Source organism: Pundamilia nyererei, unplaced genomic scaffold, assembly GCF_000239375.1.
Source record: "Pundamilia nyererei isolate P.nyererei 1_Seehausen unplaced genomic scaffold, PunNye1.0 scaffold00034, whole genome shotgun sequence".
Lineage (NCBI taxonomy): Eukaryota > Metazoa > Chordata > Actinopteri > Cichliformes > Cichlidae > Pundamilia > Pundamilia nyererei.
Window position 1 is genome coordinate 3,775,654 of NW_005187435.1, and position 16,929 is coordinate 3,792,582.

Here is a 16,929-nt window from a genome sequence, read left to right on the forward strand (position 1 = left end):
TCTGTCTTCAAAATCAAGCAAGTGTTTGAGTGTTCGATTTAATTTGACACGAATTCTTGATGACATAACGGCTAATGGTAGGCAGTGCAACAAGATTTAAATGCAAGAATAATTTTTTTTAAAAAGCCAGAAGTTTTTGTTTGTGTAATTGTTTGTTTTGTTTTTTTGCTTTGTTTGCATATTTTGTTTGTTTTTTCAGTTATGTGACCATTAAGGATTTTGTATTTCTAAACTTTTCAACACAGATAACCCCTGTTAGCTGGGCTTGACTACCAGTTACATGATGGGGCAACTGCCCCATCAGACTTGAAAATTTGTGAAATTAAATGGAATGTGCAAAACGGAAAAACAAGGTAAACTTCGATGACAAGGGGAAAAACTATTTTTTCTTGGATTCACAAACGTTTACATTCTATCATTTATTTATTTCCAAAGCACAAAAAAGGAAAAGTCAAGAAGCCGCAAGCTGACCCATTTATTTTGAAAGGCTTGACCGGAGGTGGTTGAAGGTTAGCCTAGCTCGTAGCTTTTGTCAGTGGGAGGATCTCTGCTTGCCTGCCCCGTTTCTCAACACCCACTCTGTAAATTTAGCGAACACTGCAGCAAGAAGTGTGTCTGTGTGTGTCACGATCAAGAGGAAGGAGCAAGCAGGGATTAAGATTAATTAAAACCTCTCGTCCGGCTGGTGACAGGTAAATACGAACCGGAGCCTGTGGTTTGACTCAAAATTCTTATTTGACACAATCCGACTGTCTAATTATAGCTCACTTACTTGGGTGAAAGGGACAAGGTGGTGGCTTTTTCTCCTACTAACATTCGCCTTTTCTCGGGTGGATGACACTTTAATTCCTGACGTCGCTGTAATTTACAGTAAGGTCTAAGCAGCGAGGTTGTAGTTGGCGGGGTGTGTTTCTGTACAACTGTTGATAGCTTCATTGCTGGTAGTTTAAAAGTGACGGCACCAGATCAGATCCCGTCGGTATGTTCTCACTGTTCCAAGTGCTGCGACCTCAATAAGGCTAAGCAGTTCCTTATGGCAAATTTCCAAGTGTACCATTCCTGGGAACACTTAATTTTCTCATTGTTATGATTCAGGTTTCCTGTTTAAACTACAAACAGTGCTTTTCAAATATACTGAAAGAAATGTGGAGGATGAACTTTGGACTAAAAATGTGTAAATAAGTGAAAATCCAGCCCTGTTACTGGGGATTTAAATAATCTACAATAGAGAAACATATATTGGATAACCTCATACATGTTTTCCTTAGTTTGTTGAAATTAATTAGAAAGCTAACCAGAATTCTTGATGCACCTGAGTCAGCTGACTGGTCTGCAGTCTGAAAGCCAATAGCAGCTTTTAGCACTTTTCTCTATTCTGATTGTTCTTTCTATCCTCAATTTCGTTGTTTGCCAGTGTGAAGTGAAAGGCATTTCTGGCAGATTTATACCTCTAATATTGGAATGTCTTTGAAATGTAGATGCCACATGTGTACTAAATGATTAGTCCCTTGGATGGGTGCAGTGATTTATCACCAGGTGGCCTGGAAGTCATTAGAGACTTCTTCTCTATCACTAAACTAGGCTGTCTGGTTGTAGTTTCAGATTCATCTGCTGAATCTCAGGAAGAAAGCAACTTGGCTTTTATCTCAAAATCTCAAGGCAGCTCTTCAAGACATTAAAATCTCTTTACGTTCAGTTTAGAAAATGGATTTTAAAAAAAAAACTAACTCTGGCCGTCTAAATGGCAGATTACAGTTCGTGTGAACTACCTGCAGGGTTTTGTTTTTTTATTTATTTTTTATTTTTTTCAAAAAGTGTGAAAATTGTTTAAGCAGCTAAGTCTCATTTGTGCTAACCCATGGTACACATGAAGTTCATCCATCCATCCATCCATCCTCTTCCACTTATCCAATTCAGGGTCACAGCAGGGCCTATTCCAGCTACATATGAAGTTGTAGTTCTAATTTTTTTTAAATTTGATTTTGAAAACAATCCAAGTGCTGTTGCACATGAATGGATTATTTGACTGGTCTGTTGACAGACAGACCAGTTGCTCTGTCATCAAGCGAAAAACAAAATGTAAACACTTTTTTAAAGTTTCACAATTATTGAAATATCTTTGAATTTTGTAGCGAACAAGATATGTGAAGTTGGAATTCCACAAATTTTAAGAATCAAGTTATTGTTTTGTTTGTTTTTTTAACATTAATAGTTTATTTTTGATCAAATGATTTTAAAATGAATATCTTTTAGGTTTGGACTCTCCCGTGTAGGAACTCATTAGCTAGCCTTGTGGCTTAGCCTCTTTGGGCAATGACACTTTCATTTCTGTCCACCAGTCAATGTTTAGAAATGCAAATACATTTTATAAAAGTTAATAAAAAGCATCAGTACCTTCAGGTAACAGACGATTGTCCTCCATTGCAATTTTGCAAATGGCATCCCTGTTTTGACTGTTTACCTGTATGCAAATGCAGCCTGTTCAAATATGTTTTGTAAACTAGCACTTGGAACATAAACAGAAAACAGAAAATTTCCACTACCAAAAAACTCTGTCCTTCTTACCTACAGATTCTAGAAATGCTCATAGAGATTGTGAAGTGCCAGTGAGAAAGAAAACAGCCTGAAAGCTTAGGCTGTGCTCTGAATAACTGACAAATTTCTACTATTGCAAGCCAATCAATTACTCATTTATTTGAGAAAATATTGGACAAGTATTGAGTAGTTATTATCATTATTATGACTTTAAAGATTAGAACAGTTGGCTTCTAAAGGAACAGACAAAAAACAAACTCAGGGAAACTCAGTCCTTTTGGCCAACAAGTCATCCCTGTTTGGCTGCTCATGACCTGAGTTACTGAAGAGAAGTGAGTCCTATGGTAGCTGTTCTCTCTCAGTGTATCCGCTGCTTCTTGCCTTAGTTTGCCAGCTGACTGAACTCTGTGGTCTTCCCCTACTTCCTCTCAGCAGGCTTCAAGAGCAAGAGTGTCTTCCTTTGTACTTTTAAAGTCGTGACTGCTTGACAGAAGCAATTAATCTGGGAATGCCCAGCTGATTATGGTGATCAAACAAGTTTTTGCTGCATGAGACTCCACCTATGTAATTGTGTTGAAACTGCAAACACCTGAAGGAACCTTATTTGCTTTTCTGATCACATGCTTATACTGTTGTTATGAAGTGATAGGCAGTTAGTTTAGTTTATTAAAATCGACCTTCCAGACTCTGCCAGGCCATAACTTTGGCTTAAAGCCATGATTTTCCTCATCTCTTTATCACAAAGCGACCTGAAAGTAGGTATAACTTGGTACAAACCTACAGAACTGCAGCAAGAAAAAAACAACTTATTTCCCAAAATGTCAACAATCCTTTAATGCATAAAAATCTCTGTTTAGTTTACAATCACCTGGTCGTCTTCATATGGATTAATTGTCCATTGCTGTTAAGAGGCCTAACGAAAGCTATCATATTTGTTTTTTGGTTTGTTTGTTTTTTAATGTCTTGGGCATAGCTGATTTTGGCACATTTTACCATTTCTTTGGGTGTAGCATATGGTCATGACTCGGTGAGACTCAGGAGCTGGGGTTTTTGTGCCCAAAGAATGTGAGAGGCTGACTTGATCTCCTCTGTGTGTTTCTGCTCTTGTGTAATGCAGATCGGCATTGAAACATTTCGTTTTTTTGCGCTGTAGTCAACAGCTTATAGTAAGAGGGCTATATTTGATCAATAAGTACTAGATATGAACTGGTTTGAAATTCCTCCGTGTAATCTTTAATCTTGGTAGATGAGATGTGTGTAGGTGGTGCTGACAGCTGGTCCTGCGGGCTGTCTGCTCTATGTCATACACAGCCTTTGCCAGTTTATGAACTTTGCCCCATTTCTTAGGTTGCCTCGTGCAGAGGTGCAGCTAATTCCTGGGTGCCCTTAGATCTAAAGGTTTCTGGACTGTTTCAGGACTGCACCTCTTGAGGATAGAAGGCACAAGTTGTCTGTTATTGTGAGTTGCGGTTCAGGTGCAGAAGTTGCTTGAGGACATTTTTGTAAAAGGCAAGCCCCTGGAGTACATTAAAAGGCCTTTTTCTTCTGTAGTTTGGAGCTACTCTGAAGACATTCAGGCTAGATGGGAATGAATGTTTCTCTGTCAAACTGAGTTTTATTATTCTGTTAGTTATAAAACCTGTTTCTACAACCAGAGTTGGACAGAGCTCCTTGACAACTCCTGTCTGTGTCAGATTTTTTTTTTTTCTTTTACTGTAGTGCACACTATCAGTCCTGTGACCTTGTTATATGTGCAAAACAATCCTGATGGGATTCATTTCCTGTTATATGTTTGCAGGACATGAGAACAAAAAGTCATCATCGCTGTAGTCTCAGGAACAACATGTTTGTTAATAGCTGGATGTTCGTGTATGTTCAGCATTGTTGTTGATATCAAACTCACATGAGCAGAGAGAGGCAGCTCTACCTCAGCGGTCAGGGTCACGCTCTACTCTGCAGTAACTCTGTTCAGCTTGTTGCATAACTCCTGTTGGCCCTTAAGCCTCAGGAAACCTCCTTAGAGAAGGATTGAGGTGGCGTGTTCATTAACCCGGGGCATTGCTCAAATAGTTGTACAGAGTAATGGTGCTTTGCTTTCCCTTTTAATGGTTGTCTTTGGACCAAGTCTTATGACCCAAGTCTTAGACTTAAGACTTAAGTCTTGTTTTACACTTTATCCCCTTCATAAGGACGCTATGCTAAAAATATTTATTCGTGTTTGTTGAATTTTGGTTTGTATTTAACACCTGTTTCATGATGAAATAATAAAATAAATAAAAAATACATGATAAGTTATTAGAATCATTTTCCGTTCATTGACTGGATAATTAAATCGAGGTCATTTATACCTCTTGATTATATGTGAACAGCTTACCAACTGAAATATTTATCATAATTATTTAAACTTTGATACTTCTCTCTTTTTTTGTGGATGAGCAAACAAGATATTCTTACATGTTGGGGGATTTGGAGAGTAAGTGGATTTTGTTACCTTTGGACAGAGTGGCATAAGCTGTTTTTCCCTTAATTCCAGCCTTGGGGTAATTCTGTCAGTACTATCCCTTCATATTAACAGACAAGTATAATGTTAGCAGTTTACTCTTATTACCCTTAACAGTATTACTGTTAAATGCATAGCATTTGTAGCCTAATCTAATTTTCAATGCCTGCTACTAGACTGGCCTTTTGAAATACCTACAACTTGACAACAAATACATAAGAGACCATAAAAATGCAAGCTATTGCTTCAGAGCAGTGGGTTTTAATCTTTTTGTGCCAATTTCCAGGCTTCACAGGAAAACCTTTTGTCATGTGTTTGTTTTCTTGGTAAATTGTTTGTATGTAGATAATTGTCATTTTTGTGCTGTTCTTTGTTATTAACCAGGAAAGTGGTCACTGCATTTCTTGACACCAAGTGCAAACAGTAGAGTGGAAATTGTTCCTCGGTTGCTTTTGGGCTGATTTGTCTTAGCATGAGATGAACTGTGAAAAATTAAATGTAGCCTGTAGTAGTGCATTTTTTTAATTTTATTTTTCCTGTTTTCCTTCAGGGACCACATAACGCATTAGCAAGAACATTGTCTTTACAGCGTGGCTCACAGTGTAATGCAGAAATCTTATAAAGTCCTGATAGACAGGACATTGTTCATTCTTTTCAGATTTTTCTTGTAGTTTAATGAAATCAATCTTTTTCTTCAGGCCTGCATTTCAGTGAAATAATATGGAAAGGGACTCGTTGGTTTGAACTGCTATTAACGCAGTCTGCGACCAGGAGTTGTATTGTTTCAACAGAACTCGGCCCTTTATGAAAACAACACAAGGTTCAATGGCAGCTTGTTGCCCCAGAGGCATAAAATACAATCCAGGAAGTCTAGATTTGGTAACAGATCTGTGAACACGAAGGCATTTCAGAGCCCAAAACAATAGCAGCAGCACTATGAGAAAATACCATGGAACTGTGGAAAGTTACCGTGGTGGTAATTATTTTTTAACTTATTCCACTTGAAATGATCCCTTGGAATTAAGGGATTGGCTACCAGAGCGCCTCAGTAGGAGACATTATGTTGCACTGTGAAGTGCAGTCACAATGAATTTTTGCAGGCACCCTAGCTTCATAACTAGAAGGATCTTTTTCAAATAAACAAACAGGCTGCTTTTGAGGTTACCCAGAATGCAACCTTGCCTTTTTTTTTCTCTTTTCTTTCAAAGGGTCACGACCTTGCTTTGAGATTTTGATGGGAAAAATAAAAATTTCAGGATCATCTCACTAGATAAAAGATGAATGTTGGCTTTTCTTGCAAGTAACTCAATCTTGACTCTAAGGTCAGTTAATTAAAGTTGCTTTGGTGTCATCCTGTGTTGTTTTGTTGGTTTTTTCAGGCAGTGTGCTTCTTTGATGTAAATAAAACGGATGGTCCTCAGCCAGCTCCACCATGATAGTTGAGTTTTTATGAATGTATTCCTGTAATATCTCTGTGCACGTTCAGATGCCTCGAGTTACATTGTGTACAGTCAAAGATATATATGCCACTTTATTTTGGCTTTTCCACAGCTTTCAGTAAGAGTGTTAATTTTTTAGTAACAACTGCATCTGCATCCAGTGGGGTTTCTAGTCAGACACTAGTTGTGGTAAGCGATGCTCAAACATGTTTTAATTGAATCAGGGTAAGAAGAGACTTCAGTATGAACGTGGAGAGGATGAGCTAAAGTTTTTTCCATGCTGAATCATGTTGAACAGGTGTCATCTGGAGGATAGAGCAAAATCGATTTCTGCTAGCAACCACCTGCCTCTTTAGTAGTTGCTGTCATTAGTATCCATTAGTCCCTAAATTGAGAGCATCAGTCATAGACAGCCTGAGGATTTGGCACCATTTGTGACTATATGGGACATTTTCACGCATAATTTCCTTTTGTCAACGTGTCAAGATGTTCTCTCACAGGCTGCTAATATCAATAGGAAGAACTCAATGTGCAGCTCCAAAGAGCAACTGTGTACATGTGGATGTATGTGAATGTAGGCAAACGTCTGTGCTTGCTTGCACGCGTTGCCTCTGGCTGCTCCCTCCATGCTCCGGCTCTGCCGAGGCCTGTCCAAACTGAACTACAGCCAAAAAAGCTCCTCCCAGGCTCCACAGAACAGGAAGTGGGTTGTTTTGTTTCACAGAGGCCTCGGTGCTGCTGTCTCCCACTTGTTTGGCTCTGAACCCATCATCTAGTTGAGAGTATCTCTGGTCCATTTGGCAGTCTCTGAAAAGCAAAAGATGCTGTGTGGTGTCTGTTGAGAAGTATCAGGCACTCTTCAATGCAGCTCATTATTTTTTGTTGTTCTTTTATAGCTGTCAAAGCCTCTTTTTTTTTGTTTTTCTTTTTTTTTTTGTTCTTCATGAGCATATTAAACATGCAGAAAAACTGGAGTGAGTAAATGGAGTGAGCAGCCTAAATTCAAACTTAAGTATTTGGTGCAGCTTAACAAAAGCTTTGCAGCTGCAGCACGGTTTGTGGGAAGTGTAGGAGTGGGTCCTTGGGCAAAAGACAGAAAATATGATCATACCCATGACCACAATTTCCATAGCAAGAAACAAGTAACCAAGTTGTTATTAAAACTGTCAACCGCCAAACACCCAAAGTTTCCTCCTGGTTATGCCAAGTTTTCATATGCATGGTAATGGAGCTGACAAGTAATTCATTCACTTACCCTTTTTATTTTGCTCTTTCCAGAGCAAAACTACTGATTCGGCCTATTTATTTCTTAACCATTTATATGTAATTTTATTTTAATAATTGTACGTACTTCCACAGACTGTATTTAAATGAGCTGTTGTCTGATTCGAGGTCAGCTGGTTAGGTGCTGATAGAGATGTTTACTGGCAAAAGTGGTCAATGGAGGATTTACTCAAAAAGTCAAGGCAATATGAGGTTTTCTGGGTACCTTATGCTTCAACTCGTGTCCACTTGGAAAAAAGCTGAAACCAATTATAGACAGTAGCTCCACATGGCTGATTACCGTCAGCAACACATGGTGAAATGCAATTAAATTTCCACATTGTAATGCTGTTTCTTAACCCAGGTGTTTACCACAACATAGAATGGGCAGTTAACCAGCTGTCAGCTCTTTTTCCTTCACTGAAATTGCCTCAATTTTACTGGCTGTTGTTTGACCTCTAATTTATTTGCTTTTTCTGGAAGTCCCATGTCACCCTTACTCTCCAACTTCTAAATATTTCTGCAGCCACAACCCATTCAGATAATTAGTTGTGCTTGGGTTTTTTTTTTGGTTAAAATCCCTGGTTTCAGATACTCAGATCTGAAATTCTGTCAGTTTCTTCATCTTCTGACTGTAAACTGTAATTATTTCTCCACATTTCCAAACACAGCGAACTAATTGCTAGTGATAACCTGCCACAGCATTAACTTTAGGGATGGGTATTATCAAACAGTCTGCAAATTATTCCTGTAGTAAAATCTGTACAATCTGTGGTGTCCCGTTTTCATTTTTCTTGTGTTTGTAAACGGATGAGATGCTAAACAAGCTTATTATTTTTATGGTTATTTTATGACTTGTTAAAAGGTATTCAGAAGATTAATTTTGCACATCCCCCCCCCAGCTCTGCATGAAATAAATCATGTCTAACAAGCCGTCCTGATGATACGATATGAAACCAGCAACAGTTTAAATAATGACCTCAGTCTGTGTTTCATTGTGACGTCTGAAGAATGGCTTGATGCTGCTTATTGAAAGCACTGGTGTTGCCATGCATCTGAGCAGCAATTAAAAGTGGGCGTTGGGGCAGACTCGACTTAAAGTTTTGCCTGTAGCACAGAAAGATGAATTTCCCTTGATAAGTCGGTGCCCCTCGTGAAGAGTATTAGTGTCAAGACTGTCTGGCAGAAGGTGGATGAGGTGAGGAGCCAAATGACTATATGCACAGCTGCTCCCAGGCAGCAGGGCTCCAGCTCATCCATCAGCTGCACTGCTAACTCATCCCCATGCATCCCCAAACACACCAGCTGAACTAGTCTTCTGACCTGGGGATACTCCATAATGTTTCTTGATGGTTTGTGCACAAAAACTTGCAAAGCTTCTTAAAGCATAGGTATAACATTTAATTGATTTTGATTTAGGGCTAGGATGCCTGCACAGTACACACATGGAAACAAAACGAGTTTAGTGTTTTGGCTTTTTTAGGATGCCACCAACTACTCTAATTTCCTTACACTTTTCTCCTCCTTCCAAGCCAGCAGAGGATGATAACAAATCCCTTCATTTCCTAGCTTGTCTCAACATGTCTTTTATTCCTCTCCTTCACTCCAGTCTCATCCTCCATCTCTTCTGTTTGTGTGGCTTTGTAGACTAGGTTTGGCGTTGGGGATTCAAGGTCTGTGACTGCATTTTGCCGTGACAGTATGTAGATCAGAGCTTTCCCGAAGGTGTAATGCCGTACGGTCTGTCAGAAATGTCAGAGTGGTTGCTTTGGAGCTACACTGCTTGAGCAAGGAAAAAAAATCACTGTGTTCTTGATTTATCTTATGATCCCTACAAATAATTTAAATAACTACTATGTAAAATCCACAAATAGATGAGACGGTTAATGTGTTGTTTGACTTCAGGCAGACATGTTTTGAAGAACTTGTTGTTCTCCCAACAGAAATGGCAGCCATTCGGAAGAAGCTGGTGATTGTTGGAGACGGAGCTTGTGGGAAAACATGTCTTCTCATTGTTTTCAGTAAAGATCAGTTTCCCGAAGTCTATGTCCCTACTGTGTTCGAGAACTACATCGCTGACATCGAGGTTGACGGAAAACAGGTTTGTGCTATTTACACAAAAACTGACTCGATTAAAGTGATGGTGTCTCTCGTCATGAACACAGAAATGCTTTTCAATTATTTAGGCTAATTATAGATTTAAGAACATGAGAGTGTAAGTAAAGTCCAATCCGCCTCAATTACTGCTGCTACTGTCAACCTCTCCCATCTCTCACACCAGACAGTTTGCACTAATGTTGCCAGACGTACTATAAACACTTGAGGTTTTTGTTTGTTTGTTTGTTTGTTTTTTAAGTAGTTGACCAAAGTAGGCTTCTAATTATGATGATGCAACTGCTGGCTGAGAATGCAAGTGTGAAGTGGATTTTATAATATTTCAGGAGCTAGCTTTTTGAAGGACTACATTAAACTAAATTAAAACAGGCCACAGGCACCAGTTGAAAATTAAGATACATTTTTCTTAATTGCGGCGTAAATATAATCTTGGTTTCCACAAATTACAAAAAAAAAATATCAACACTTAATTTTTTTATTGGGGTACTCTGAAAGAGTAGTGACCTTATTAGCCAGACAAGAGATAATGTGCTATCGACACCATTGTTTACGTGTGTGTGTGTGTGTGTGTGTTTTTGCTCCTGGACAAGAGCTGCATGCACAGCCTTAAACAAGAGAAAACAAACCTCTGTCCAGTTTTTTGTGCGTGTGACGTCTTGAATCTGAGTCATGGGAAGGTGGTGAGGGTGGAGTTTAAACTGCAGATGCCTCGTTATGTCCAATCGTTTTGTTTTTTTTTCTTTAGCCGACCATCGCTACACAACTTGGCAAAACAGGAAATGACTCTACTTCCCAGCTTCCTGCTCAGACGGGGAACAGGGATGTATCTTAGCAATCCCATTCCTTCCCTCAGGATCACCATCCTCATGCTACTGCCTGATAAACGTGCCTCACTTCCTGTCCTTGTCCTGGCTGCACTTCTTAGGTGGAGGTAGGCAGGAGGTTAAAGCTCTTGTTCTGGACAGGAAATTTAAAGTTAGGGAGCCATGATGCACAGATTAGAAAGGGATCATTTTGGAAAAGATGTGAGTGTCAAGTCTTTGAGTGTCTCTATGGAGGATAACCATCCCGTCAGATTTAGCTTCTTACACAACAGGATGGATTAGATTTGTGTTCAGCCCCAAGTTTTTAGCTCCTCAACCCCCACCCCATGAGGCAAAGATGCTCTCATCGTCAGCGGACTGAGCCGATTCCACAAATAGCTGGGGGGTTTTGGGTCTTTTTCCTCTGTCTTTCCCTTCCTGAACTCTGCAGCTTACAACTAGTCCAGTGGGAACATAGAGCTCTGGTTCCTCATGCAGTCTCAACAGTGTTCGGCCACCTCCCACCTTCTGCCTCTGCAAACCTCTATTTTGGGACTGTTAACTGATTTTTGTGCTTTCTGTGGGCAGACAAAAATCTGTCATTCAGCAAAGTTCTGGTATTTAAACTTTGCAAAAGTTTCTTTTTTCTTTTTCCATTGAATCCAATGAGTCAGCTGAAGAGCAAACTCAAGGGAAGCTGGGCTGTTGATGCCCTTAGAGGGAGACACGCTAACCGGTTTGATGGTTGCTAATCTCTCACTTTCCCTAATTGAATTAATCAGTGGTGTGATGGGATGAGCCCAGTCACCAAGTTCATTTCCACAACACTGACAGCCTTACACAACTACCAGACTTACAGTATGAAGCCCTGATTAGGTCAAAAAAAATAATAATTCACTTTAAGATGAAGAAAGTAGTTGTAGCCAGAGGGGAAAGCGATACTATGTCGGATACTTCCAGCATTGTTTGGTTCCCCATATTTAAACCTCCAGCCTTTTGGAAGATTACTCAGATCCTCCACATGCCTCAGAATTTCTGCATCATTGAGCAGAAGTGATGTCATGACTGGTTATATGTTGCATTCGTCTCCATTAGTGGGCAACGGTATGTTAACTGTTTACAAGATAAGTCTGTGTTTATAAAGATGAGTAATATTAAGGAGCAAAACTGCATTTGTTCTCTGTTCCGGATGAATCCATGTTTTGATGTTGTGTTTTTTCCAGGTGGAGTTGGCATTGTGGGATACCGCAGGCCAGGAAGACTATGACAGGTTGAGGCCTCTCTCTTACCCCGATACAGATGTCATCCTGATGTGCTTCTCCATTGACAGCCCAGACAGTTTAGGTGAGGAAAGAATAATGTAGAGTAGTCTGTTTTATAATGTCATATTACAAATGATGAATAACGAAACTTGTAGTACTTATAACTTATATTCCATTAAAATGATCGTTCATGAACATATTGCTCTATCTTACATAACCAAACGTAGGTCAAATAAGCGAGAGAGGGTCCTTGTAAAATACCCTAATATACTTGATGGGATTAATGCAGCTAAAAACATCTTTGCCTCAAGGAGGCTGCAGAGCAATCCATCATGAGAAGTGTTCTGCACTGTGACTCTGCACTGCTTGTCCTCTTTTTATAGTTCTCCTCCCTATACTGAGTATTTCAGCTCACTTCTTGTCTTTCCTGGGACAGAAAATATCCCTGAAAAGTGGACGCCTGAGGTGAAGCACTTCTGTCCCAATGTTCCCATCATCCTGGTGGGGAACAAGAAGGACCTGAGGAACGATGAGCATACACGGAGAGAGCTAGCCAAGATGAAGCAGGTACAAAGGCCCCTGACGGTCAATGAACAGTGGAATGAGCTAATCTGATGCAGGTAGAGAGCGCTTGAAATCTCAGGCACTAAAAGGCACTGGATATGTGCTGGGTTGAAACATTTCATTTGTTAGGATTTTGTTTGACATATTTAGGCACGTGTTATTGACCCTTTTAAAAAAAATAAATAAATAAAAAAGGGTCATGTAGCACTACCATCCTGTGAATGTTTGCAGTCTCACATTTATTTCTAAAGAAGCTACATGACAGATGACGTTAATCTTGCTTTTCCTGCTTCACCAGCGTACTCTGTTTAAGAACTGTCAGCTTATAGAAACACTAAAGGCCTGTGTGTAGAAATGGAAAATTCATTATTGTACAGGGTTTCAACCACATGTTTACGACATTAAACCACCAGTGTATTAACTACAGCATCAATCTCACAGCTTACTGACAGTGACAGGACTTTTCTTAATATTTTTCGACCACATCAGAACTATGACAGGACAGAAATGTTCTAATCCAGAACAGCATGTGAAAAGCAGAAGCCTCAGATGGCTGTACAGTCAGAGCATGAAATATGATTCAGGGAGGCTGGTTTAATTTGTCACCGAGTATGAACGCTTATCGCAAAACACAGCGTTCGTACTGCAAAGAAGATATTATGTAATTGGACACTTTCTATCAGATGGCTTTACAAAATAAAATTGAGAGAAGACAGCAGGAGGAAGAAGAATCCCTCTTCTAGGATTGGCATGCAATCATTTAGAGTAAGAAAGCAATAGAAGAATCGAAATATAGAAAATCACAATGTCAAAAATGTCAGTGTCAGTAACAAGTTAAAGCATGTGTCTCTGTCAAACGGATTTCATAAGATGTAAAAGATTTCAATTTGCTAATCAAAACATACTGACATTATAAATGATATGTCAAAAAAGCAAAATGTTTTGTTTTCTGTCACCAAAAGGAGAACAGCAAAGTGAAAGCCTGAATAACATCTCAGTTTTATGTTTTCACAGTGGAATCTGTAGATGAGCTTTTCCTGTCTCTGGAAATCAAGACATCAGTAGTCAGTTCAAGAGTTTGACTCTTACATAGTAAAACAGACATTGGTTTGATATTTTTAAGATATGTGATAAATGGCTTAGACATAAAGCCATAAACTTGAGCCCTTGATTCCAAGATTTCGTTGGGTTGTTAAATGAGTCATGCCAAAAAGGCGGTGAGAGGCACATCAAACTGTGCTTATTCTTTTGTTAATAAGTATTATGGTAGTGAGGGGGTGTTTAGACTGTAGCTGTACTGTATAAAATGATTTTGTTTTATCAGCAGTTCAAATGCAAAAATACTCAGTTTACTGTCACATATATGACAAAAAAAGCAGTAAACGGTAAAAAAAAATGCCTTTTTTTTGCATGAAAAATAATTCATGTTCTAAGTACAGTTACATTGATAATTTTGTATTGATTCTGCTTATGGAATGACTTATTCTTGACTGATTGTTAGTGCTCTAATTTCACTTTAAAAGGGGGGGAAAAAAATCAAGGATCTCCTCAGTGATATCATGATTTTCCCTGGAAAGTAAACTGAGCTCTCCTTCTTTTCTCAGCACTTTAATTGAGTCCCTAATGGTGTCTGATCTAACCCTGCAGGAGCCAGTGAAGACAGAAGAAGGCAGAGACATGGCTGGTAGGATCAGCGCTTTTGGCTACTTGGAGTGTTCTGCCAAGACGAAGGATGGTGTGCGGGAGGTGTTTGAGATGGCCACAAGAGCAGCACTGCAGGTCCGCAAGCGCAAGAAGAGAAGTGGCTGCACGGTGCTGTGAGCAGTCCAGACGCCATCAAATCAGCTGACCAATTGGAGAAAAATAACACATGAAAAAGGACTGACCTATTACCAAATGGATCTTTGTACTGTATCTCACATTTCATGACAAAGACAGGCAGATGAATTGAACATAAACAAACCTAATACAGGAAATGAACTATATGACATCTGTGGCTAGAAATTGATGTTTCCGTATTGATTTGCTTTTGTCCCTCCCAAAATCTGTCTTAACAATTTACACTTTTTTTTTTTTTAAACTTGGCTTTGGTAGGTGCACATTTGTATGCGGTATTGTTCTTCACAAGCTTCTCGGGCAAGTGGCATCATTCTTAGCTTGTATAAATAGGCAGTTCTGTTTCACTGTAGCAGTAGCGATAGAGAATTAAAGATATCTTTTGACCATAAGAGCTAGTGCCTTTTTTAAGTTTATACACCACCGTCTGTTTGTCGGCGAGCTTGCATTTCGGCTGAGGACCCCTTCATTGTACTGTAGCTCATTTTACAGTGTTGTCATTGTGAAACCTGAGCAAAGCCATAAGTAAAGGCTTTCAGTGCTCGTCAAGTCAAGCACAATAAATGGTTGCTTGTGTCATTTTTTTGTTGGTATGAAACATCAGTTTCACCTTCTCCATTATGAGCCCACTCACATCGAGGATAAAGAAAGGCAGCTGCTTCTGTAATGTAATGTGTCAACAAAGGAGTGTGCTTCCCATTCTGCATAAAATTATTCACATTCGCCCCTCGTAATTGTTGCTAGAAGCTAGATGGGAGGGGAGGGAGAGGTGGCCAACTGAGACGCAAGCCAATATGACTCAACTATGCACAATAGCTGTTAGGACCAACAGGGAGATGACACAAGTGGAATCACATGTAGGCCACAGCCTGGTGAACCCTCCCTTGTTTGTTTATTATGAGTGACTGAGTTCAGCTCTTTTTGCTAAGTTAACTGGTTACACCCGTTATTGGAATCTTGTTTGTAATGCTGGTTAGCCCAGTCATGGAAATCGCATCCTGTTAAGCTGGATGTTTCCGGTTGGACGACATTCTTTACATGTCTGAGAAGAGCCACAGTGTGAGTGAGTGAGTCTTTTGTTTTTTTTCCTGGTGCCTTCTCTGTTCTGGTGTGCCTTTTTCAGTTGTTCTCTCCCAGACCAGATGGACTAGCTGCTGAATGTCAAGCTGATACTCACTGACAAGGTCAAGAGTCACCGTTCTGATGTTTTGTTTTCCAAGGCTTGGTTCTTTAAATAGATTGATGCATGGTAAAATGTGTTATTTGATGTATGCCATCATTTTAAAAAAACACATTTTGTGTAGGACATCTTTATCTTGTCAGATGAGCAAAAGAAGTTTAAGTTCTTGCATCATGTGAAAATTACAATATGGTTGATTGAGAAAACATCTGTATGCAACCATTTCCTTTGATGTTTTACTTAAAAAAAAATCAGTTACAACCTATAGGATGGAATTTAACCACTCCACTCTTTGGAAATATACTCGGCATTTAAGGATGTAATTAAATTTCAGTTCACTAGGACATGCCAGATCGTCCTCTAGTATCTGTATTTGCTCATATCCTCGCAGAATACTCTAGTGAACTTCCCCTCATGATAATAGCTTGATATTCCTGAAAGGCCCTCACCGACTGTCCTGGGGCACACTCTTTCACACCACTGTTGCTCAGTCATCTACTTTACATGTCCACTGGTTGCATGAAGGGTGGATTTCTTAATATACGTGGCAAAAACAATATCATCTGTGTTGCATGCAACCTTCTTACAATTCCATCAAAAGCGCCAAACCTAGCAGTTATTGTAATACTGCGTGTAATGCAAATTTAAACCCCTCTGCTGGTGAAGCACAAATGCTTTAAACGAGCGGGCCAGCAAAGAGGCTACAGCTCAGACGAGGGGTTGTGATTGTTTTAGCCGACAAACGCACACAAACAACCTACTAATGTTCTATCCACCCTCCAATCTTTAGAGGGCGGATGCTACTTTTAACTCGGGGCTCTGTGCACTAATATGGACAACAAGCACACCATTTGGGCAAGGGTAAACATTCATATCTCTACAACTTCTTATCGATGAAAACATTTCATAGTGGTGGCATGGTGTTGACGTGTCTTAACAAGCTCTCGCAAGGAATACTTGGGAATAAGAGATCGGCAGAGAGTTAAATAACTTAAAGCTGGAAGTAGAATCATAACAATTGAAAACGTTCCCATAGAGCAGCGGAGGAGCTAGTGTTGAACATATCACTAAGAGCATGTACTATACTGCTGTCCATGTGTATGCCGATAATGTCCCGCTAAAAAATGTCCTTGCTATATTGATGCATGCATGAGAAATCCATGGGTCTTTACAGTGCGCGCACATACAGAAGCACTAACATCGCACACCTCTGTGGGAACAGCTTCAGCTCAGTGTTGTGCAACTTTTATTTCTCTCTCTGGAAGTATTTGAAATCAATTAAAAGGATCCAGATTTCTATAAAAGCTCATTGTAATAATGCTTTGTAAACAGAAAGTGTTGTAGTGAACATTTGAGCTGAAGTGAACATGAACATTGTTAATAAACTATTTTTGCGAATAGACAGACCGGTCTCCTCAGTCCATTCTTGAAC

At 39.5% G+C, this 16,929-nt stretch overlaps 1 protein-coding gene across 1 annotated transcript; it reads left to right on the forward strand.

Moving 5' to 3' along the window:
• The first annotated feature begins 501 nt into the window (after positions 1 to 501).
• Positions 502 to 16,899, forward strand: LOC102210795 (transforming protein RhoA-like). The gene is made up of 5 exons (XM_005729808.1): positions 502 to 692; positions 9,681 to 9,838; positions 11,879 to 11,999; positions 12,354 to 12,484; positions 14,129 to 16,899. Exons 2-5 carry the CDS (start codon positions 9,683 to 9,685, stop codon positions 14,300 to 14,302), a joined length of 582 nt encoding a protein of 193 aa, XP_005729865.1. The 5' UTR covers positions 502 to 692; positions 9,681 to 9,682; the 3' UTR covers positions 14,303 to 16,899.
• The last annotated feature ends 30 nt before the right edge of the window (positions 16,900 to 16,929 follow it).